The sequence below is a fragment of the Typopeltis vanoorti genome, chromosome 11 (assembly GCF_054136105.1).
Source record: "Typopeltis vanoorti isolate ZY-2024b chromosome 11, IOZ_Tvanoo_1.0, whole genome shotgun sequence".
Lineage (NCBI taxonomy): Eukaryota > Metazoa > Arthropoda > Arachnida > Uropygi > Thelyphonidae > Typopeltis > Typopeltis vanoorti.
In genome coordinates, this window is record NC_143559.1 from 87,157,277 (window position 1) to 87,183,928 (window position 26,652).

At 35.8% G+C, this 26,652-nt stretch overlaps 1 protein-coding gene across 2 annotated transcripts in view; it reads right to left on the reverse strand.

The window, feature by feature from the left end:
• Positions 1 to 8,517: 8,517 nt before the first annotated feature.
• The window catches only part of LOC150101829 (ADP-sugar pyrophosphatase-like), a 139,116-nt gene continuing 120,981 nt past the window's right edge, over positions 8,518 to 26,652 (reverse strand). For both annotated transcript variants that reach the window (XM_090400229.1, XM_090400228.1), the window contains 2 exons: positions 16,000 to 16,053; positions 8,518 to 15,764 (listed from right to left, as the gene is read on the reverse strand). In XM_090400229.1, the coding sequence (XP_090256355.1) occupies positions 15,652 to 15,764; positions 16,000 to 16,053 (167 nt within the window). In that variant the 3' untranslated portion in view covers positions 8,518 to 15,651. The remainder of the gene's footprint in view (positions 15,765 to 15,999; positions 16,054 to 26,652) is intronic.

Here is a 26,652-nt window from a genome sequence, read left to right on the forward strand (position 1 = left end):
AGAGGAGACCTACACATAGCCTTTAAAGGAATGCAGAGAACCGACCAGGGCTTCTGACCTAATGTCCAATCCTCACCTTCTCGTGGTGCACCCTGTTGGGTGTTTAGCTGGATACTGAATAAACAAGGATGGGCTGGCAATTTGGGATTTAGCTGACCAAATTGTATTCTTATTGGGTTAAACCAAAATACAAAATGATGGAATGACATGAACAAAATTTCATGCCGGCTGAAGAGTCGCCCGGCTAAACAAGAAACCCCCCCCCCCCCATTGTTTTCACCAGGAAACCAGAGCAAACAGCGAAAAGTCAGCTACTGGAACAAATCTGAAAATACACCACAACTCAACATCACCACAGTTAAAGATCGGTACTATCAACATAAGAAGCCTGAATGGCAAAGAAATGGAGCTAGCCAAGGTATTAGATAAGTACCAGATCGACATAATAGGGATGACTGAAACAAATTTTCTGAGTAATAAATACAAAATGTTATTTTCAGTCAATAACAATCAAAGAAAAGAAAGAGCCATAGTATTCAACACTAAATACGAGGCTAATCTTCTTGAAGGGCAGGGAGTTTCAAGTAGAGTGATGTGGGCAAATATGAGAATGGGGAACTGGACAATGAGACTTATTTGTGTCTATGGTCCTACAGAAGATTCTACTAAGGTAGAAGTGGATGAATATTTTGATGATTTAGAGAAAGCAACTGACACAATGAAAAACAAAACGTTGGTCCTTGTTAGGGATCTAAATAGTAGAGTAGGAAATGATTGTCAGACATACAAAAATATTTTGGGAAAATTTGGAGAAAAGAGCAAAGCAAATAATAATGGCAAATACCTGTTGGATTTCTGCTTTAGGACATGTACTGCTTATTATTAACACCATGTTCCAACATAAAAATGTGCACAAATTCACATGGAAAGAAAAAGCAAGGAATAAAAGTCTCATTGACTATGTTATTGTTGATAGTGATGTTTTCTCCCTGGTGCAGGACACTAGAGTGTACAGAGAATTTGAAATTGGAAGTGATCACCATTTAGTCTTGAGCAGGATAAAATTAAATTTCGTATTGAAAAGAATAACATGTAAGAAAGTTTTAAAGCGAATAAAAGTTGAGCAGCTCTCAAATGTGAACTGTAGACTAAAATACACGAAGATGATTGAAGAAAAAATGAAAGAGTTTGAGAACAGAAACCAAACCTCGGAGATTCAGTGGCAAGCCTTGAAGAAAACCTTGATTGATTCAGCCAGAGAGGCATGTGGTGAGGTTGTCTGCAAGGGTAGAAAAATCAGAATTCCATGATGGACACAGGAAGTTAAAAGAGGCGGTGAAGAAAAAGAAGAAAGCATATCAAAGTTCCTGGCAAATAAGTCAGCTTGTGCTCTCAGAGAATACAGACAAATATAAGAAAGCTAAACAGTGTGTAAAACTAGTTAAACAAAAGTCATGGGAGGACATTTGGCAAGAACATAGAAAATCAATCTCAAGAAGTTGGTAAGATATTCTGGAGGTTGTTGAAGAAGGTTAGAAATGGAGAAAAGAGTGCGCTGTAAAAGTAGTTAGAGATGATAAAGGGGACATGAGAACCGGAGAAATAGATATCATTGAAGTATGGAGTAATTACTTCGAAAAATTGCTAAATGAAACGAGCAGTGATAGTACAGTGGTAAAAAAACAATCAACAGGCATACATATCCATACTTGAAGTAGAAAAGCCATCGAAGGCTTGAAATGTAGAGAGGCAGCAGGAGTAGATGATATTCGATCAGAAATGCAGTACTATGGTGGTATAAAAGTCTTACAGTGGCTGACTGCACTTCATAGTTCTGAAAGCCTGGACAGAGGAACAAATTCCCGATGATTGGAGTAGAGCTCTCATAGTACCCATATATAAAAAAGAGAAATAAAACTGAATGTGATAATTACAGAGGTATTTCCCTACTGAATGTTCCTGGCAAGATCTATGCCAGGAAACGGTTGAGAAGAATTGTGGAAGAAAAGCTTGGTGAAGAACAAGCTGGATTCAGGCCAAATAGAGGCTGTCAGGATCAGATCTTCACTTTATGAAAAATAGTTGAGAAAAAAAAAAAAAAGGTTACAGATTTTCTTTAAGACAAATAGTTAAAATCATGGGAATATGCAAAGATCTGTATTTTAGTTTTGTAGATCTGGAAAAGGCATATGACAAGGTGCCAAGAGAGAAGCTATTCAATATGCTACAGTTATATGGTGTCAATGGGGCATTATATCAAGAAATACTTAATGTTTATTTGAGTTGTAAGTCAGCAGTTAGAACTGAAGTACAGGAAGATGGTTTAATGTTAAATCTGGTGTCAGACAAGGATGTACATTATCCCCTCTGTTATTCATTATCTATATGGATCACATTATGAAGGAAGTGGTATTAAACCTGATATCAAAATTGGAGATGTTAATATCAGCTCTTTGCATTATGCAGACGATGTTATACGTCTAAATAAATCCGCTACAAGTCTGCAAGATTCTCTGACTAAATTGAATAACTGTTGTAATAGATATGGTATGACGGTCAGCAATAAAAAGACAAAGACAATGAAAATAGGCAGAATCACTGAAAATGTCAACTGTGTTGTGAATGGAGAACCTGTGGAACAAGTGAAACATTTCAGCTACTTAGGCACGATTTTTAGTGAAGATGGTATAATAAATATGGAAATAGACAACAGAATCAACAAAGATGGTATGGTAGGAAGTCAATTGAATAAATTCAAATGGAATAAGAGCGAAATTAGTCGGAACACTAAATTAGCTGTATACAAGACAGTGTTCGAACCAGTTTTAACTTATGGATCTGAGAGCTGGAGCAGAACACTTGCCCAAAGATTAGAGACTGCAGATATGAGAGTCCTGAGAAAGATTAGAGGCATGAACAGATGGCATCAATGGCAATATTATATTAAAAACGAGAATATTAGGAAAGAACTTGACATTGTCAGCATCCAGGAATGCGTTAGCAGAGCTAATCTCAGGTGGTATAGTCACTTAAATAGAATGGGCGAAGAAAGATTAGCAAGTGTTCTCTGCCAGGTTGGCAGGAATACAACCAGGAGGAAGACCAAGATATAGGTGGATTGATACAGTACAAAGTGTCTTAGATGATAGAAATATAAGATCTGATAATGTTGGAGTCTTGACAAGTAACAGACTGATTTGGAGGAAAATTGTAGATAAGAAGTTAGTAATGATGTAAGTTTTTCATGTAGTACTATCATATCCTGTACACCCCTTGAGGGTACATGGCAAGAATCTGATGATGATGATAAAATTTTACATTTGAATAGATGAGGTATTCTGTCCATGAAAGTACTCTGTGAAACAACATGTCTACAGAAATAAATAATGTGGAGTAAGGCTTGTAGATTTATTAAAAAAAAAAAAAAGAGACAAACTTCAACATGTTACAGATCAATTAGGTGATAGCGTCAATACGAAAAGAAATAGAGAATATACGAGGCCTGAGCATTAACAACCATTATATTTTTAAAATTGAAAGCAACAATAAAATAGTGCTGGTCAGAGTTAAAATCTTCAAAAACATTTACACTACAATGTATAGAACATGTATAATATATCCAATGACATGCATTAGTAGTGCTATTTTGTTGTCAATAATGCTTTTAAATTAAAAAAAAATAGCAGTTGTTAAAGTGCAGATCTTATCGTATGTCAAGATTTGCAGTTCAACAACCATAATTTTTTAAAACAATTTTATCTTTTTTTTAAAAAAAATCTGAGCCTTATTACTCATTACTTTATTTCTGTAACTAGTCCTTGTAGTTATTACAAACAAAAGGTCGCTTAAATGAATGTAAGTGGTAGGACATTTTTGTTGTGAGGATTTTTTCTAAGCTGCAGCAATATTGACTTTTTTGCTGGTGTTTTTCATGATTAATGATTACAAAACAGGAGCATGCAATGAGTAGTTAAGGATTTGCACACATTTCCCCAGATTGGAAAAACTCCAGTTTCCTATATGCATGGCCTCAACAGTGTCTTCTGTATAATGCTATCCTATGCCTATCTCCAGCCATGATGTATAAATGGTCAGGAAGATAATTAGTTGCAATCCTGCCCAGTGTTTTGTCTGCAGAACAACTTTACCTATATTCTTGAATGAACATTTTGTCACTAGTTAGTGTTTTAGGTATGCCTCCTAAAACACATTTTATATTACCTGCACTGCAAGAAAAGGGTAGAACAGAAACTGGAATGAGTTGGATATCAAATCTGGCAACAGTTTTCAAATAAGTATGGTAGTGGCATTTCAATTGACAGTGAAAGTATACTACCACCATTTTACTCAGCAAGTGTTATCTCTGTTCAAAAAAAAGAACACTGGCATTTTTTTCCCTATTAATTCCTGTCAACGAAGAGCACTAATGTGCTACAGGTTCAACAATTTCTGGTATACTGGAAAAAAAATAATGAATTTTATTTATTATTTTTAATAATATTTATATATAAGAAACTTATACACGAGTATTATAAGTATTTCCCAATAACATTTTATTTTAATCATCATCAACAACCATGGGTCCAAATGCCCGTAGGTGTCTGATGCCATCTTGATATGATTCTTCCATTGCATTCTATTTTGTGCAAGATGACTCAGTTTGTGTATGTATAGAGTTTCCACACCATTTGACAGTGTCATCGCCCCGTTCTCTGTTTGGTCTTCCTTTTTTGTTCTTTCCTTCAATCATTCCAAACAGCAGCATTTTTATTTTCCACTCATCGTTCATTCTACATATATATATGGCCAAAGAGACATAGTTTCCTTTTGATTATTTTCTGGATCAGGTTTGGTTGCATTCGTCTGTAGATTTCCTCACTGCTCACCTTCTGGATCCAGCTTATTCTCAAGATCTTTCTATAGCACTTCCTCTCAAATGCTAATATCCTCCTTTCAGATTCTCTCAGGAGTACCCAGGCCTCACATCCATAGAGCATGCTGCTGAAGATACAGGTTTCTACAATGCGCAGTTTAGTTTGCATCTTTATAGCTCGGCTCTTCCATATTTTGTCCATGGCTTTTAAAATAGTTGTTGCTCTGGCTATTCTAATTTTTCTCTCTTTTTTGGGGTTCAAGTCATGCATCACGTGGCATCCAAGATATGTGAAGTGTTCCACATTTTCCAGTTGAAATCTGTCTATCGTAACTCTGTTCAGTAACTCCTGTTGTCCGAATATCATCGTTTTAGTTTTTTGAAAGTTGACATTTAGTCCATATCTTTTTCCTTCTGTGTATAGTGTTTGCAATGTCTGTTCCAGCCTTGCTGCACCTTCTTCAATCAGGACATCATCCTGATTGAATAAACTACCTCTGCAAAGCAGAGGTAGTTTATTCTCATGCCATTTATTGAAACGCCTCCACCTTTTTTCCTTTAATCTTATCTAGTGTTCTTCATCTTGGATGAGGGATGAAGATGATTGGTGATATTGTGTTCCCTTGTCTTGTGCCTTGACTAGTGGCAAATCAATCTCCAGTCTCACCTGCTATTCTGATTTTTGCTTGTACTTGGCTGCTTATATCTTTCAGCAGGCAGATCAATTTATTGTCCACACCATAGTATTCCAAGACAGCCCATGTTATATTTTGGTCAATATTATCAAATGCTTTTTGGAAGTCCACAAAACAGTAGTATATCTTTTTGTTCTTTCTTCAAGCTTTCTCTACTATTAGTCTTAGTGCGAGTATTTGTTGCACTATACTTCGATCTTTTCGAAATCCGGCTTGCTCATCAGGAAGATGTGCCTCCATATGACCCTTCAGGCATTCTGTTAGTATTTTCATCAGCATTGCATTAATGAGTCATCTTGGCAAAGATGACGCATTAATGTGCATTCTAAAGCATTGCCTTTCTTATGAAGAACCAAGACTGATTTTTTCCACTCTTCAAGGGGTGTACTCTGATCTCCATATTTCATTACATAGCTTATGCATTTCTTTTAAAACTGATTCTCCCCCATATTTTAGCATCTCGCCTATTATGTTGTCATCTCCAAGACTCTTTTGTCTTGCGATGTTTTATAGCCTTATTCACCTCCTCTTCCAAGATGTCATTTTCAAAGATCTCTGCTGGTGGAGAGATTGCTTTTAGTTCTTTGATTATCTGTTGCAGTATTATTTAGTTGATTTTTGCATAGTTCGCTGCAATATCTTGTCCATCTGTGTATGATTTTGGTCTTGTCCATCTGTGTATGATTTTGGTCTTGTCCATCAATACTTTACCATCTTCATCTTTGACTGCTACTGATCTTGTTTGTCACTTCCTATTGATATTTCTTATAAGTTTGTAGACCTCTCTAGTTTTGTGTTCTCCATAGTACTGTTCAATGTCTTTGCACTGGTCCTCAACCATTTGGCTTTATCAGATCTTGCTGCTTTCTGTACTTCATTGCATTTTTGACAGTATAACTCATCTGCTGCCTCCAAATTATCTTTTTTAAGTTTCAGTTCTCTTTTCTCTTGTACCAATTTTAGGGTTTCCTGAGTTATCCATTTCTTGTTGATCTTTTTTCTTTCAGGAATTACTTCCTCTACTGCTTTTTTTAGCACTAGTCAGTCGTTCTGCACTTGTATTTATATTTTGTTTTTCACTTGGGAGTCTTAAGCTTAGTTTCCAATATGTTCTGATATGCTGTTCTTAGCCTGTCTTCATTTAGTTTTGAGATGTCTCTAGCTTTCTGGAACTTTCCTTTGTACTTCTGTTTCAGTTTTAGTCTTATATTCGCAATCATTAAGCTGTGGTCAGAATCAATATTAGCTCCTTGGAATGATCTGCACTGTTGAACTGAGGTTCTCCATTTCTGGTCTATTAATATCAGGTCGATCATATTCCTGTGTTTGCCATCGAAGGAGCATCACGTCCATTTACGCCAATCTTTTTGTTGGAATTGGTATTGCAAGTCATCAGGTTGGTATCTGTGGCAAATTCCAGAAGCATCTCTCCACGTTCATTTCTTTCTCCATATCCAAATTTTTCCATAACCATTTCCCATCCTGTGTTATTTTTGCAAATCTTTTTGTTGGAATTGGTATTGCAAATCATCAGGTTGTTATCTGTAGCAAATTCAAGAAGCATCTTTCCATGTTCATTTCTTTCTCCATATCCAAACTTTTCTCATCCTGTGTTATTTTTGCCAATCTTTGAATTCCAGTTTTCTCCAATGATGAGTATATCCTGCTTTGGCACCTCATCAATTTCTAGTTATAGATCTCTGTAAAATCTCTCAATGTCTTCATCTGCGCTATCCACAGTGGGTGCATATGCTTGAATGGTCATGATATTAAATGGTTGGACACTGAATCTTGCAACCATTATCCTTTCACTAACTGGTTTGTATCCTATCATTGCCTGACAGGTCTTGTTACTTAGCAGGAAACCTACGCCTGCTTCATGCTTACTTTCCTGATCAGAGAACTCTTCCACCATTTGGTTCTCCTGACAATGTCCATCTCATTTCTGAAATACCCAATATATCACATCTGTATTTCTTCATTTCTTCTTGAAGCAACTGCAATTTATCCCAGTATTATTTTAATACTGAGATAAATTTACTTATATCTTATCTAAAGGATATCTAGATTATGCATGTTCAGATATCATCCAGCTTAACAATTTATTCACCCCAACCCAGGCATTGCCTAAACGGTTAGTATGTGCACTTCTTTCCCAGATGGGGGCACAGTATTCTGCTAGAGAGAATGCGAGGGCTAGTGCAGACAACCTTAGGCCTTCTGCCCCACAACCCCAAGTTGTTCCAGCAAGTCTTGAAATGATATTATTTCTCATTTTAATTTTGTTGGACAGGTCGGTGATACACTTACAGGTTAGGCTTCTGCCCAGGCTCATTCCAAGGTATTTCAGGTGAAGTTCATGTTCAACTCTTGCCACAGAAAGAGTTGAGGTATCGATTTCCCTCTGCATTGCTTAGGTGGAATGCTGTGGACACAGTGTGTTGGATTTGGCTTCAGGTACCACTGCTTGAACTAATGCTCTTCCAAGATATTTAGGTCTGTGTTCAAGGTTTATTATAATGCAATCTTCCATACTGGTTAGGCTGAGCAATAACATGCTTTCCAACCAATAGATTGCAGATTTGAATTCTATAGTGGTATGGATGTTTGTGAAAGTCTTAGGTGGTAGATGATTTTTGTTATCCAGTATGACATTACCATCAGGATTAATGAAGACATTAAATGGTTTGCAACAGTCTTATACAGGGTGTTTCAAATTGATATTATTTCTCATTTTAATTTTGTTGGACAGGTATTGTGTTGTCAATTCAGAGCAATTTGTAGAGAGAACAAGTACATGAAATACCCTCAAACCTGGTGGGTACCCTAAATAGGTCATGGGGAAGATTTTGAACATAAAAAAAGTTCAAAACTGACCGACATGAGAGGAAGAAAAATTACATTAATGTGAACCAGATGGTATGTGATTACAAAATGATTCAGAGTCAATGACAAAGTTATTTGATGTTTATTTTCTCATCTTATAAAATAATCTGATACAAAAAAACATATCACAGAGCTAACATTCTGCAAAGAGTTATCGAGGAGATCCAGATGATCAATGGAGGTGATATTCAACGTGTTGGACTTTGCATAGGACAACATCTGATACCACCATACAGCACTGTCTACAGTGGAATGTAACTGATCAGTTGAAAGGTCTTGCACGTGTGATTTTGTCTTTCAAATCTGTCAGGTAAACAACTTTTCTCCAATACACCATGCTTTTGAGGTAACTCCAAAGTCAAAAGTCACAGGGATTAAGGTCTGGTGAATGCAGTGGCCATTTCATAGAAAATAAACTGATAACTATCCTTTGTGTAATGTTGTTGCAATAATTGTTGAACTTCACATCTTGCATTAAGATTGATGTGTTCAGGCACCTTCTTTGCTGTGGTTGCAGGATGACAAAACTGCTTAACATACCCCATAAACACACAGCCATGACTGTGAATGAAGGTCAAGTTTGGTTTGATGCATTTCTTTGAAGAAAACTGTCCAGTAATGAACTTGGCCATAAATTTTATCCATACTGTGACCTTTAGCAAATGTAAGAAAATGTTGAAATGCATGGCGATTCTCTGTAGCCCAGATGTGGTAGTTTTGAGTGTTTACTGTTTTCCACAAATATGAAAATACACTTCATCATTTCATAGGATGTTACAAGGCAAATGCTCTTCTACCTCAATGCATGCCTGAAATATCAATGCAAATGTTTCTCAGATGCTGGCATCTCCTGTTTACAACTCTTGGTTGTGGCCAGTGTAAAATCTCTCGCATAATTCAATTTTGCTAATTTTTTTTTTTTTTTTTTTTTTTTTTTTTTCAATTTTACAGAGTTTTCTGAATATTTTGAATTTAGAAATTATATTGTACTAAAAAGGGTGAATAATTCTGCTGTAAAAGTGCAAAAAAACATCAATATAAATTAACCTGTATGTAATACGATAAGTAAGGAATTAACTCAGATTATTGCAATGATGAAGCAACATCAAGAGGTCGCAAGGTCATGCGATGTTATAAAAAGGCGGCAAAAACGGAGTGAACGAGAATGATGTCATCACGCTGGTGGCTAATCCCGAGAACTACTTCATAAAGAGCAAAGGACTGGGAATTGTATAAAGGAGGACTGAGCCAAACCAAAGGGGAGCTTTTCACTTTAGGCCTTTTGATTTTTGTCTCCAGATAGTAGGTTCCCAGTGCTATTCGTTCCCAAGGATATGCTTTTGATGAGGATTTAGGAGAGGCCGTATTTCCCAACGATGGTTCCGAGGAAGCAAGGACATGTTATGAGAGTGTAGGTACCTGCGAACTTCGTGGTAACTATGGAAATTCCCCAACAAGTTCCCAACGGAAATTCCAACAAAAGCTTTCCTGGAAACTTCTGTATCAGGACTGCCAGAATCGTCCAAGCAGCTACACCCAAGAACAGGACTCAATGTATGTAAGCACCATTTTTGTTAATGTCAAGGGCTTATAAATCGATATTGTATGTGTGCTTACAGGAAATTGTATGTAACAAAGCGGTAATTAAGTTAATGTCTTTAAGGGAAGTTTAAATGTTAACTTGTTAAATTTAACGAATGAATATGCACTTAGTTGTGATATAGGCCACTATTTGTTTAAGTCAAGTTAATTTTTATTGTAAATTGAGGTAACTTAGCAATGAGTGTATTGAGAGATTGAATGTAAATATTTCCTTCCTAGTAAGTGAAGGGGCTTATAGAGATTACTTCTATGTTTATTGTATTTTTTTTATTTTTTTTTGCTTAGAATAAAATGTTTTGTAACTACCTTACCTGTTCTCTAGTCAATGCATTAGCTTCAAAAAAATTAGCAAAACTGCGTGCATGTTAAATTTTGGTTAGCCACGACTTGAATTAAGATAAATTCGTGTAGTTAAAAATTCCTGTTTTCCTCACTTTAACTCTCAAACTATATTAATTACTGCATTTGCTGGCGTATAAGACGCATCCCCTTTTTTGTACACATTAATTTTAGGAAAAAAACTTTATTACTGAATATTATAATGAATTTACAGTATTTCAAATATAAAATAAGTAGGTATACTTTCAACAAATACCTAATCTAACTAGGAAAAAGTCCCATCTTTTAATCTTCATGAAAACCCATAAATTCATCTTCAGAGCTAAATGAAGAGACACTTGAAACCGCTTCTAAATCAGAATCTGAGTCCTCATACAACAAATTGTCCTCTGTACCATCCAGTGCATCACTAATGCCACACTTCTTAAATGATTTAACCACTGTCTCAGTTTTCACAGCATTTCATGAAGCTTTGACCCACTCACAAACTTGCGAAATGCTAGGCCTCTTCCTGATGGCATGACCTCAAAATCTGAAGACTGCATCCAGCTTTCCCACTTCCCCTTCATAAATCCCTTAAATGGTTTATTAATACAGACATCTAAAGGTTGAAGCTGACTAGTTAAATCTCCTGGAATTACCGCTAACTGAGTTTTTAATATCTTCTGTTCTGTGAGAACGAAACTGATCCCATATTAACAGGGCAGGCTTCTTCAACAGTCCTACAGGGCACCTAGACCAAATTTTATCTATCCATAACTTCATTCCTCCTCCATCCATCCATCCAGCCTTTTGCATGAACATGTGCAAACACTCCTTTAAGAAGGAGTTTTCCTTTGGGTAGCGTCTTCCTTTTAAAAATCAATAGTGGCGGCAATTTTGTCCCATCAGCACAGTAGGATAAAACAACCGTGTAGTGAGTTTTTTCGTGCCCAGAAGTTTTAACAGTAACACTTTTTGTGCCCTTGGAATCTCCAGTTTTGTTCGAGGGCACATCAAAGCCAGCGGAACCTCGTCCATGTTTCCTATTCGCAAAAGTTCAAAATTTTCTCGTTTCCTTGCATTAATGACAAATCGATGAAATTCAATTTGTAGACACTGAAAGTTCCGCTTTTCTGTATTCTAAAATCCAAGTATTCAGTTCTGCCTCAAGTTCTGGCCATTTTTTAGTTCCACTTCGTAGCTTATGTTTATTGTGAGTTGCTTTTTTTAGATCCTCTTCCTGATTCTGTCAAGGTCTTATCATTTTCTCAGTTGGGGGATAGCCCGAAATGCCTCTCTGCAGTTTTCATGTTTTCATGTTCTTTAGCATACGCAATCACACGTAGCTTGTATGCAATATTGTAGCAATGTCAATGTTTTTCAGCCATAATTTGCCAAGAAATTTAGAGAAAATTTAACGGCAGAAATTTATCATCATTCACAACAACTGCGACAACAATTGGAAAGTTTAAACGAACAGGAACACAGCTGTGATGTGATCATCTATGACAGCTCATGGGCATCCACTGAACTTTACGTAACTAGAATGCTCTCTCACACACTGCAAGGAAGCAAGAAAGAAATCGCGTAACTTGGAACCGAGAAAATTTCCGGAAATGAAAGTAATAAAAAACTGAATATTGGCGTATAAGATGCACCCTGTTTTTTCAGACCTATTTTCAAAGAAAAAAGTGCATCTTATATGCCGGCAAATATGGTATATCAGAATGGAACAGTCAAAAAAAAAGTTTTTTTCTGATTAATTTGTGCAAGAGTTGGTGAACTGCATATATTAAATAGGCTGACAACTTTAAATCTGTTTAATGACTAGGAGAACATAAATTAGACCTAGTAAGATTAATTGGTAAGCAGGTTAATGTCTTATCTGTGAGAGTTGATAGAAGTTACGGCGCAGTACAACTTAGGGTAGTACAAAGGCGCAGTTGATGACGACAAAACTAACAAATTAATTATATATGTGAATAATTATATATATGAATATTTTTACAAAGTGCAGCCGATAGGATAAAATCCACATTATTAATATTGAGCATAGTGGATCAAGATAGTTTTGGCAAAGAGAACAGATAGTTAGCATTCAAGAAATTTACAAATTGTAAACTATGAATAGCGGCAATACTGATTGTGATCTTACTTATACCAACATGATGGATGACAAGGAGTTCTTTAGGACTGCGAATCCTCACCTTGTCATTCCATCGTTCTCTGGAGACGATGATAATATACACTCTTATTTTGGGTTTGTTGAAGAGATGGTTGGATTTCCAGTTACTGATTCTCCTAAGAAACAAACTGGTTGGCAAAGCAAAGAACTTTTTGAATTCTTCCCCTATACTGAGACACACTTTGGAATATACAAAGTTTAAAGATACTTTGATATCCCAATATTCCAAGGCGAGGAATGTAAGCCCGAATCTTTGGCAGCTACAGAAATGCATGCAAGGAAACAAAGAGAATGTAACAGACTTTTATAATAGGTTACTAACCCTTACAAATAGTCTGAGTGTTTCCGGAGAAGAAAAGCCGCATCTAGATTTGGCAGTTTTCCCATCAGTTTCGCTCGGCGTTGAAAGATGAATTAAAGGAAACAGCATACAAAAAGAAAATAAGGAACTGGAGGAGTGTTACCATATGGTCAGGAAAAGAGAAGAGAGGCTTGGTGATTTTCATCCCACCCCAAACCTCAGACATGTGCACTCCATAGAGCAGTTAGGTGATTCCACCTGTAATGCTAAAAGTAAGAAAAATCTTGATATGCTGAAGAAAAAATCCTCAAGAGAAAGGGAAGAAAAAGATAATGACCTAAAAAATACGATTCAGGTTAAGTGACCATACTGAAGTTGATAGATTCCTTAGACATGGAGGCATTAAGATTGCTCATTAGGCTGGAGAAGATAGAAGGCTACAACAGCCAGTAATGAAGCAACTAAAGCAACTAGATGCCATTATTAAGGAACTAGATGAGCTCAAAGGATAATCTTCAAGAATATAGTTAAGGGAAAAGCAGAAGAAAGCACCCCACTCCACTCCCAATGTTGCAACCATAACAAAGTCTCTCCCCTAGAGGAATAAGGTATGAGTCGAATGTTATGCTCCCTAGTAAAGGTTCAGTATACAAATTGAGAAAGGGAAAAGACAATATCAGAGAGAAGTCTGAGAAATCGCTGACAGTCATTCAAAGCCTAGTAAAAGGGATACCTTATAACGTCCTACTGGACACTGGATCCCAAGTCTCTGCGATAACTGGGTCATTCTTCAAGAGAAGAGGTACCCATATCACGAATGACATCATAAAGCTGAGAAAACTGGTCAGACTAATGGGCATCTCTGAGACAGAGATATATATGCTCTGAAAAAAAAGTAAAAGTTGATGTTAAGCTGCCTGAATTTGATTTGAACATCTCTCAAGAGTTATTACTAACAAATTAATTATATATGTGAATAATCATATATATGAATATTTTTACAATGTCACAGATGACATTAAATTGTTACACTGGGTTTATACAAGTAGCATTGCAATGCTTTAATGCAAAGTTCTAATTGTCTTGCTATGGCACATGAACTGCCAAACTGCCTGTCTCGTCAAATCAATGAGCTATGTATTGCACTGTATTTGGTCAATGGGCCTTTTCGCAAACTCTTCTCACTCCTTTGTTCATACCTTTTACGGTTTATGTGGTATACAAAGTTCACTATCTTTTCTTGCTCACAGCAACATATTTCCCTTATCGGCCATTTTCTGAACTATTTTTTTTATTGTCAAAATCTCTTCATGATCTGGTTAGGCTAACCACCAAGTTTGAGGGTATTTTGTCTACTAGTTCTCTCTACAGATTGCTCTGAATAGGAGTACTTTAATTTGAAACACCCCATATAAGCTCTCACATGAGAGGTTGCAAAACCTAACAACAGTGCCATGTACTGGGAATGAAATATTAATGAACATGATCCCCAAACACTCAGTGCCCGGTCCCCTGTTCATACATGTCCTCAATAGTGTTCTTACATATCCTCCTCACAATCCAGCAAAGTAAGTCACAGGAGGATTATCTGCTAGCTAAGAAGGAAAGCGCATCTTTTAAAAACAGCTTTCAAACTAGTCCACATCTTACAAAACTTTTATCTTCACCTAAAGACAGAATTTCATTATGTAAAATACCTTGGAATATATAAGATTCCACGTTCATAGCAAGATTTACATTGGTTAGATTTCAAAATCTGTAAGAAAGAGAACATAGGCGATATCGAACAGGAAAGAAAAAAGGGGTCACACCACAGACATCTCTGAAGATCATGATATGGACTGGCTGTCTGCTTCTAATGCCATACTGGGAAAACATTTCTGCTAGGATGTTTAAGGAGTCTTCTGAAGTGATTCACTCACACAGCACCTCTAACAGAAACCAGGGCCTTATACTCCATCACATGTGGAAGTGGTACTGGTTTGTGCACTATGTGCTAGTTTCATGTATCATTTAGCAAATAACTTGCAGAAGTGGTTTACTGCTGTATCCACAAATGGAGGTATTGGCTCTAGTTAATTATGGTGCGTTTCTGGACATTTCCAGAAAAATAGTCACCCACACTGTACGTATGAAGGAGTAGGGGTATCTCAAAACTCTGCTTACTGAATTTATAATTTTTGAACACTTCTACAATTTGAAAGAATACTTGCATTACAATTTTCTTTAATTTTTAAAAAATTAAAAGTTAAACATTTTTTCCTCCCATAAAGTGATTTCTGAAGCGATCTATAGTTAGTCTCATGGAGAGCACTAGGTGGTGGGTGTTTAAAAAAATAAAAGTACCTCTTATTTCTTTAAATCATCTAAATTATTTCTTGGTTTAACAATAACAATCAGGATCTGAAATTTGCATCATAAGTCACGTAACGGATGTAGCAACAAAATCCAGTGGAATTTTAATATCCTTCTGCAGACAAAGAATGAATTCATCACTTCATTTCTCTTTGTATATCTTTGGACAACTCCAGCATAGAGATAGTTAGATCTACTGGGTATCTGAGACATCTGTTCACAACAGAGTTTTATTACAATTTTATTATAATATTAGTAAATATCTATGGAGTATAAAGTTACTATAAACAGTTCTGAATGAGAATCACTTTTAGTAAAACATAACACAAAATTCAGTTTAAAAAAGTTGGATATCAAATTCATAAAAAAAAAAAAAAAAAAAAAAACTAGTTCTTTTAAAACAACATATTTTCAATAAAATTTACAAGAATCACTAATCTTGATTAGCTGTGTGGTGACTGAAAGTTGCGTGCTTTATTCCAGTTGCTAGACCAATGGCAAAGCAATAAACCCGAGAATCAATAACAACTCCTTGATCACTGTATTCTGGGGAAGACAGAAAAAAAAAGCATGATCTTCATTTATCTTACAGATCCAAATAAAATTCATCCAGTATGCATTTAATTAGGATACAAACAATCATTTATTACAAAACAATTCATTCTGCATGAATGGATACAATCTTTCTTAACCATGCAGTTTTTCTATGTTGCTATTTTGTGCCTGGTTTCCTTTATTGGATCCAGGTTCTACATTCTGTCTCATATAAAGATTCACTTACCATTTAATCTCGCAAGAAGCTCATCAACTGGAATATTTACAACTTCAATAAAGTCTGTCAAAGAAAAAATTTCATTAAATTCATAATATTTAGACGTTATCTTTGTCTTTATAATTACATCATTTGTTACATGTTATAAATATTACTCATATGACAGCTGTTCTGTAAATATAATTAACTAAAAATGAACCCAATCTATAATGGATTCACATCATAGTCAATGTTTTCATTTCTATGTCAAGATAAACAAGTCAACTTTCTGAATTTATCCACAAACCGCATAAAGATGTTACAAAGAAGGATTTAAGTTATGTTAAAACGAAAGTTTTTTTCCATTTTTCAATTATACTTTGAAACTAAGGTAGACAAATGATTATTTGATGCCTTGAAATCAATTAGATTAAAACAGGCATATCACCTTTCATTTTTTCAATCAAAATTTTGTATGAATGTTTTAATTGTATTTCCTCTTTTTTTTTTTTTATAATGGGATTCTCACTCATAAGTGATTGTAAACTTATGGTACACCAGTACTATGGGTGAGTGAAGGATTTTTAAATTTAGATTAACATAATCCGGAGACTATTCTCTATAGACCCAATATGGAACTTTTTCAAACCAATTCATGCACCCAATAAACAGGACAGTGGTCTCACAATGGGCAAAGAAATTCATCTCTCACCAACGACAATCACAAACAACCATGCCAAGGGTAGGAAATGAAAATACGAGAGGGAGGGGGTCTGGAAGGTTCTGATAAACACGAATTCCTTCATAACATCTAATATGCATAATTAATTGTTTATAGTCTTTTGTTGTGTAAAACTTTTTTGGTACTAGCACCCATGATGAAAGCCTAACGACTAATGAAACTTGTCGGGTTTTAATTGCTCATTATTATTATTTTTTTTATTAAATTTTTTATTTATATCATAATGTGGTCTCAATACCAAAAATTTCCCACAGAACTGCTAAACCACAGAAACATGTTTTCATCTAGAAGCTCATGGTGAGTGCTTATCATCTAAAGTTACACAACTAGAAAAATTATACATTAAGCATAAGAACTTCAACCGATTAACGTTTCTAGTTCGATGTAGAGACAATAATATTACACCTGAATTCGTAAGTATCAAAACATGCATTCCATTCAGTCAAAGCAGATAGAAACTACAAGAAAACAGAACTAGCTACCTTAAGAGAATGGATCTCAGCTACTAGATTAGAGCTTTCAAAGATATATCAAGATATGTTCACTGTACATAGTGAATCAGCTATGTTGCTACTGGCTGACTTATGGGATATCATTAACAGACTTACATCCAACAAAGCTGCAGCAGTTGCAAATAAAAAGAAATATAATTTGATAAAAAAAAATTAACTTGCTTCAACAACAGCAAAAAAAAGTAATAGTTAAGGCAGACAAAGGGCAAATGAACAGCCTATTAGATTTCAATACCTATTTAATCTTAGACAGGGATCCCACATAGCGCACGCACACATACAAAACCAAATAACGATCAAAAAGTTACCTAATTGGCCAGAGAATTTAAAAAAATCATCAAAACATCCATTAGTCTCAAGAATTTATGGTGCACCAAAAATACACAAAACAGATATTCCAGAATGGCCAGTTGTAGATGTGAGGGATTTACAGACCTCAAACTTAGCAAAATATCTTTTCAAACCTGATATCACCACATATAGGAAAAACAAAACTATTTGTAAAAAATAGTTTATATTTCAGTGAAAAGGTCTTCTTCCTTCCACAGTATTAAGCCTACTGGCCTGTTCCAGCCTCACACTACCATTTTAAGAGTCTTTCTCTACTTCTCTTCCCTTTTGGTTTTAAAATTTAGTATTCTTTTTGGTAATCTTTCTAGTGACATTCTATTTACATGTTGGATCCATTTGTTTCTGTAATTTTCTATTGTTTGTGAAATTGGTTGTTGTTGAAGTTCTTTTAAAATATCTGCATTCCTTTTCTTATGTAATTTAGTATAGCCTGCAGTTTTCAGAAATTTCATTTCTGCTGAAGTTATCCTTTGGTAATCTATTTTCTTCGTTATCCACGTTTTTTTCGCTTCCATATAATATTATTACAGGTTTTGCTAAAACGTTGAATATTCTTACTCTAGTATTTCTCTGTACCAAATTTGGCTTGAAAATATTATTAATCATGCCTATAGTTTTGGTGAATTTACTACTTTTATGTTTTGAATCAGTTTCTTCAATGTAACTTATATTACAACCGAGATAATTAAAATTATTAACTTGTTCAATTGATTTCTTGTTTGGAACTATTTTGCTTCTTATGGTTCCCTTCCTTTAAATGCCATAACTTTTGTTTTTTCGGAAGATATTTTCATGTTGTATTTGGTAACAATCCTGCCAAGATTGTAGAGAGCCAACTGTAATTTGTCTTCTGTGTTAGCAATTAAAATTTGGTCATCTGCATATAATGATGTATTTAAACAGTAATTTGTTTCTAGTAGTATTCCTGTATTATTGATACACTGACATTCTTTTAGTATTGTTTATATTAAAAAGAATTGGAGACAGACTGCATCCATGCCTTACTCCTCTATTTTTTATCCACTGTTTAGGCTTGTCTTTGGTTATTATGATGTTATTTTCATAAATATTGCTTTTATTAATTGTGGAGGTAATTCTATTTTAATTAATATTTCAGTTTATTCATAGTCTATAAATAATATAAGTATCTAGGTTAAATTCTCTTTGTTTTTCAATTAAGTTTTAAAGTGACGACTGAGTCAATGCATGATCGACCTTTATAAATCCGTTTTGTTCTTCTACTAAATGTTTTTCAATATAGTTGTTTATTTTCTTTTTCAAGAGTGCTGTGTATATTTTATATCCAGAAATCTAGCAAGCTTATTCCTCTGTAGTTTGAGCAATTTGATTTATCACCGTTTTTTATAAATAGGTAAAATAATTTATTTTTTCTAGTCATCTGGAGCTGTTCCTGTTTGTAAAATTTTGTTTAACAAATTTAATAATCTCTGATGTAGTTTTAAGCTAGCATATTTAAATAACTCTAAATTTATTCCATCATTACCAGGTGCCTTCTTACTTTTCATTTCCTTTAGAGTTTCTGTTAATTCATCTAATGTTATGATTTCTGATTTTGTTTTGAGTATTATATTAGGAGTAAAAATCATCATCTTCCCATAAGTTTTTGTAATACTTATTCCATTCCTTTTTACTTAAAACGTCTATGCTAATTTGTTCTTTAATTTCTCAAGACTTTATATGTTGTTGGCTGCATACTGTATAACTCTACTTCTAACTCTTTTAGATAGTTATTCCATTTTTCTCTATGTAAAGATCTAACTTCTCTTTTCATGATGGCATTTTTCCTCATATTTTATTTTAGACTGTATCTGAAGATAGCCATTTCCTATATGCTTCATTTTTCTCCTGTATTATTTTTTAAATATGTTCATTCCAATTTCTTGAGCCTCTTTTCCTGTACCATTTCATCTTTTTTTCCCAGGCTCTCATTGGCTGCTTTCTTTATTATGTTGCAAATGTTCTTCCATTCTGTTTCAATATTTTCATTTATCTCCATTTCTTGTAAGTTCTCTTTTAGTTTCTGGTACAATTTTTTAATTTCTGGTACAATTTTTTAATTTCTTCTTCTTTTAGAAGAAGAAATTAAAAAATTCTTCTTCTTTTTAGAAGCTGAGGATGCAATAGTTGCGATATGTTTATGGCAGAAGAGGCTTGATGAGAGTAATTCCAAGAGAAATCTCAAATTGTCTGGAAATTTGGGTGTTGTCAAAAATAATACTGGGAGAAGATGGTTCTTTTTTTTTTTTTATGAGAAATAAGACAGTACTGGGTTTTATTAGCATTGAAATTGACTAGGTTATCTGAACCTCAATGGAGGATGGCTTGGAGATCAGAATTGAGGGCAGTGATGTTCTGTAGGTTTTAGGTGAGTTGTGTGGAGTAAGGTTTATCAAAGGAAAGGGAGGAGTGCAATGGTGCTGTCATCTACAAAACTGTGTATTGGGTTGGATGTCCACTGAAATAGGTCATTGATATATAGTAGGAAGAGGGTTGGTGAGAGGACAGAACCTTGTGAAACCATGGCATTAGTTGAATGGTGAGAGGATAAGGAACCATCCATCGCAAAACATAGTGCGCATCCAGACAGAAAGCTGGCAATCCAACTACAGAGATCTTGAGATAGACCAAACGATGGCAGCTTGCTTAGTAAGCCCTTGTGCCAGACCCAGTCAAACGCTTTGGAGATATCAAGTGCAACTGCTTGAGATTTGCCAAACTTCTCCAAGGCATTTGTTCAGAGATGGGTGATATATGTGAGCAGATCTCCAGTTGATCAGCAGCGACAGAATCCATACTGGCAGTTGTTTATTAGATGGGTACCTTCAAGGTGGTAGAGGAGTTGGGAATTGATGAATTTTTTCATTACTTTTGACAGGACTGAGGTGAGCAAGATGGGGTGGTAGTTGAATGGCAGTGACTGTTCACCCTTCTTAGAAACAGGGTGAATATAGTTTCCAAGGCTGTGGAATAGATACCAGTGGAGTAAGACAGTATATATAGGCAACACAGGACAGGACACTGGTGAACAAACCTTCAGGACAATTGGAGGAATGCCATCAAAGCCAGGAGACTGTGTCTAATTTGGCAGTATTTTACTGATCTCTTTCTGGCAAAAGGATATAGTGGACATTGTATGTTGGGCATCTGGAAATGTTGGGGGACATTTGCCATTGTCAATTATGCATGCATTGGAAATAAAGTGTGAGGCAGGAGACTAGCCTTTTCTGTAGAGGATGATGCAATAGAGCCATCTAGGTATGATAGGGATGGAAATAGTGTCAGGCAGAAGTTACGACTGATTGCTTTGGCGAGAGACCAAAAGGCTCGCTGCCAATTTCCACCTTTTTGCTCTTTTGAACTCTGTTTTAGCAATGGTTGTTTGTTTTTTTGCATTTATTTTGGGCTTGGGTATAAGCTGTAAGGAGAATAGAGTTCTTGATTTGAGCCAGTTATGGTATGTTTGGAAAACCAGGGTTAGTTAGGTAATGACAGAGTACTGTGGGGAATGTATGTTTCCATGCCAGTGAGGATTACTTTGGTTATAAGTTTGGTGCATGTGTTTGGGTTGGAAGGTCAGAAGCAATAGTCTAACCATGGGAATGAGGCATAGAAATTGCAGAGGCTGTCCCATTTGATATTGTTATAATGCCAAACTACTCTTGTATGGGAGTGGCTGTGTAAGGGGAAGGAGATGAACACTTGGTTTTGGTCAGAATTGCCTAGAGGGTCCTCTACACTACATTCACTGTGTATTTGGAAGGGTCATTGGTCAGGAAGAGAGCTACGGTATTTGAAAAGTGGTTTGAGTTATCAAGTATTCTGGTTGGCATCTGAAGAAGTTGTATAAGGTCATTAATGATGGCAAATGTTTCAGCATCTCTGCCTGAAAGATCTGTACAGCCAGAGGAGGAAAGCCAGTTTGTGTTGGACATTAAACTGATGGCACCTTTGTAGCCTCTTGCTTCCCAGGTGCATTTGTGAACTTCTTTACGTCTAAAGAAAGATTTTACTATTTAAGTTACTGAACAAAGCAAAGTCTATTAATCTTACTCCATTTTTATTGTAAATAAAGTCATAGAGCAGTTAGCATCAGGTATTGAAAAGGTAAAGGATATAAATATAGAGCCTTTAGACATCTTAACAAGATCAGATGTAGTCAGTCTCTTCATCAATGTACCCAGAAATGACACAGTGGGTCTACTTGTAAACCTTTTCCTACTGGACACTGTAAGACTACTCAAATGCTATATGAAAAACCTTTTTTCATATTTCAAGACAAATACTGAGAACAAAAAAGGATTTGCCATGGATTTCTCCCTTTTTCCAGCCTTAGCCAGCCTTGCACCTGGTACCTGTATTTCTCAAACCACCAAATCTAAGTTTTTGTCAGTAATCTTTTAATACTTCATATTTTTCAGTTCAACTATGTTCCATGTTCCAAATCTAAAAGTCCATGTTCATAGTCAATTTGGTTTCCTAAATTTCTGTCCAATTCTATTTTTCTACTGAGAATATGTAGCAATAAGTTTTTTTTTCAAAAACGAAAGCCTGAGGGGAACCAACCCCAGATTGTACCAGTCACATAGAGTGGTTAGCATGGGACCTCTAAAACTCACCATTGCACCCTTTCTACTGTATCTGCATCATCTTGGAAATCAAGAGACAGATTATGATAGTCGATGTTAGGTCATATCAAGGCCTTGTAAAAAGAAAATGAATTCCTTATCCTTAATGCATCAATGTTTGTTTAAACATTGCAACTATCCTCTGAGTTGTATTTGTAATCACTGCTATATGGACCCTGAATTTCAAATTCCTATCTGTTAAAACTCCAAAATCCCAAACTTGATCAATTTCCTCAAGCATAATCTCACTAATATAATATGCCATTGGATATCTCATCGTGCCAAAATGCATAACTTTACATTTACTAACACTGAAAACATTGAACTGAGCCATTTTTATATTCACAATTCCAGCTCATTCAAATCATTCTATAAGTACAGCATGTCAATCAAATAGCTGATTAGCTTATCTTATCTATATTTTCATCCTCATCAAATTCCTGCCATGTACCCTCAAGGGGTGTACAGGATATGATAGTACTACATGAAAAATTTACACCATTACTAACTTCCTATCTACAATTTTCCTCCAAATCAGTCTGTTATTTGTCAAGACTCCAACATTATCAGATCTTATATTTCTATCTTCTAAGGCACTTTGTACAGTATCAATCCACTTATATCTTGGTCTTCCTCTGGATCATTTTCCTGACAACCCGGCAGAGAACAATTGTTTTGCTAATCTTTCCTCAACCATTCTATTTAAGTGACCATACCACCTGAGATTAGCTCTGCTAACACATTCCTGGATGCTGACAATGTTAAGTTGTTTCCTAATATCCTCGTTTTTAATTTCTCTCTTATTCCAAATGAATTTATTCATTTGACTTCCTACCATACCAGCTTTGTTGATTCTGTTGTCTATTTCCATATTTACGTGGGCTGAAGACTAATTTTACTGTGGCAAAACCATTCATCGCAATATTAATTTCTGTGGAATAAAGAAATGTTGCCGTATATATTAACAAAAGAGGTTGATAGATGGCGTATACGGGCTGATGTGCCAGAGTGTCACGTGACTAAACACAAGTGCTCATCGGCACGCCTACGAGGTGCGACCAGTCTTCGAAATGAAAGCATCCTTCAAACAGCATTATGCGATTAAATTTTGTGTGCGTTTGCAAAAATCGGCATCGGACACTTTTAACATGATACGTGAAGCTTTCCACGATGAAGCAATGTCGAGGGCAAGTGTTTTTCGCTGGCATAAAACTTTTAAGGAAGGAAGGCAAAATGTGGAAGATCTTAAACATGAGGGAAGACCTTCAACTTCCATCGCAGAGACAATGATCAACACAGCAGCGATTATCACCAAGCACGTCAAAAGGAAGCATCAATTGCTGAAGAATGGCTTCTTATTGCACCACGATAATGCAAGGCCACATGTTGCTGGTTGTGTAGTGGACGTTTTGCAGAAGAACAACACAGATATCCTACCACACCCTTCATACAGTCCTGATCTCGCACCGTGCGATTTCTGGCTGTTTCCTCAACTCAAGAAACTACTAAGAGGCTGCCATTTCAAAAGCAACAAAGCATGTGTAAAAGCTGAGGAGGCGGTTTTGAAAGAACTCTCAAAAAACGGACTCTCACATATATTTAAGAAGTGGACGCAACGTTGGGACAAATGCATCGCGTCCCACAGTAGTTACTTTGAAAAAGACCATGTAAATGTTGGCGATTAAAGGTAATCTGTTTTCTGTATAAATATAGTCTTATTACTTATTGAACAGACTACGTAATTTACCATCTTCACTAAAAATCGTGCTAAGTAGCTGAAATGTTTTACTTGTTCCACAGGTTCTCCGTTCACAACATAGTTGACATTTTCAACGATTCTGCCTATTTTCATTGTCTTTGTCTTTTTATTGCTGACCTTCATACCATATCTATTACAACAGTTATTCAATTTAGTCAGAGAATCTTGCAGACTTGTAGCGGATTTATTTAGACGTATAACATCGTCTGCATAATGCAAAGAGCTGATATTAACATCTCCAATTTTGATATCATGTTTAATACCACCTTCCTTCATAATGTAATCCATATTGATAATGAATAACAGTAGAGGATAATGTAGATCCATGTCTCACACCAGATTTAACATTAAACCATCTTCCTGTACTTCCTTCAATTCTAACTGCTGACTTACAACTCAAATAAACATTAAGTATTTCTTGATATAATGCCCCATTGACACCATATAGCTGTAGCATATTGAATAGCTTCTCTCTTGGCACCTTGTCATATTCCTTTGCCAGATCTACAAAACTGAAATACAGATCTTTGTTATATAGCTGTGATTTCTCAACTATTTTTCATAAAGTGAAAATCTGTCCCGACAGCCTCTATTTGTCCTGAATGCAGCTTATTCTCAAGTATACTTGCATAAACCTTGCCAAGAATACTCAGTAGGGATATACCGCTGTAATTCTCAATTCAGTTTTATTTCCCTTTATATATATGGGTACTATGAGAGCTCTACTCCAATCATCGGGAATTTGTTCCTCTATCCAGGCTTTCAGAACTATGAAGTGCAGCCAGCCACTGTAAGACTTTTATACCACCATAGTTCAGCATTTCTGATCGAATATCATCTACTCCTGCTGCCTTTCCACATTTCATGTCTTTGATGGCTTGTTCTACTTCAAGTATGGATATCTATTCCTGACTGTATGCCCTTGTCAGTGTTTTTTTACCACTGTTCTTTACATCATTACTGCTTGTTTCATTTAGCAGGTTTTCAAAGTAATTACTCCATACTTCAAGGATATCTTTTTCTCCTGTTTTCATGTAACCTTTATCATCTCTAACTCCTTTTACAGCACTCTTTCCTCCATTTCTATGCTTCTTCAACAACCTCCAGAATCTTACCACCTTATTGATATTTATTTTCTATGTTCTTGCCAAAGTCCTCCCATGACTTTTGTTTAGCTAGTTTTACACAGTGTTTAGCTTTCTTACATTTGTCTCTGCATTCTCTAAGAACACAAGCTGACTTATGTGCCAGGAACTTTTGATATGCTTTCTTCTTTTCCTCCACTCTTTAATTTCTTGTGTCCACCATGGAGTTCTGATTTTTCTATCCTTGCAGACAACCTCACCACATGCCTCTCTGGCTGAATCAATCAGTGTTTTCTTCAAGGCTTGCCACTGATTCTCTGAGGTTTGGTTGCTGTTCTCAAACTCTTTCATTTTTTCTTCAATAATCTTTGTGTATTTTAGTCTACAGTTCACATATGAGAGCTGCCCAACTTTTATTCGCTTCGAAACTTTCTTACATGTTATTCTTTTCAATACAAAATTCAATTTTATCCTGATCAAGACTAAATAGTGATCACTTCCAATTTAAAATCCTCTGTACACTCTGGTGTCCTGCACCAGGGAGAAAACATCACTATCAACAATAACAAAGTCAATGAGCCTTTTCTTATTCCTTGCCTCTTCTCTCCATGTGAATTTGTGCACATTTTTATGTTGGAACATGGTATTAGTAATAACCAGTCCATGTCCTGAGCAGAAATCCAACAGGTATTTCCCATTATTATTGGCTTTGCTCTTTACTCCAAATTTTCCCAAAATATTTTTGTATGTCTGACAATCATTTTCTACTCTGCTATTTAAATACCCAACAAAGACCAACTTTTTGTTTTTCATTGTGTCAGTTGCTTTCTCCAAAGCAACAAAAAATTCTTCCACTTCTACCTTAATAGAACCTTCTGTGGGACCACACAACTAAGTCTCATTGTCCAGTTCCCCATTCTGATATTTCCCACATCACTCTACTTGAGACTGCCTGCCATTCAAGAAGATTAGCCTCGTATTTAGTATTGAATACTATGGCTCCTTCTTTTCTTTGATTGTTATTGCCTGAATATAACATTTTGTATTTATTGCTCAGAAAGATCTCAGTTAGTTCCATTTCTTTGCCATTCAGGCCTTCCTATGGCGATAGTACCGATCTTTATCTCTGTGATGTTGAGTTGGGGTGTGTTTTCAGATTTGTTCCAGTAGCTGACTTTTCACTGTTCACCATGGTTCCCTGCCGAAAACAACGGGGGCCTTGTTTAACCAGGCGACGCCCCAGCCGGCATAAAATTTTGTCATGTTGTACCACCATTTTGTATTTTGGTTTAAGCCAATAAGAATACAATTTGGGCAGCTAAATCCCAAAATTGCCAGCCCAGCCTCGTTCGTTCAGTATCCAGACCTTCTTATGGTGCACCCTGTTGGGTGCACCATAAGAAGGTGAGGATTGGACATTAGGTCAGAAGCCCTGGTCGGTTCTCTGCATTCCTTTAAAGGCTATGTGGAGGTCTCCTCTCAGTTATATAGTTTTGACGCTTAAGCACCCCCATCTATATTTTCATTGCCACCAAAATGCTATATGTCTCCTATCAAATCCTTTCCAATGTTATTCATATAAAATGGA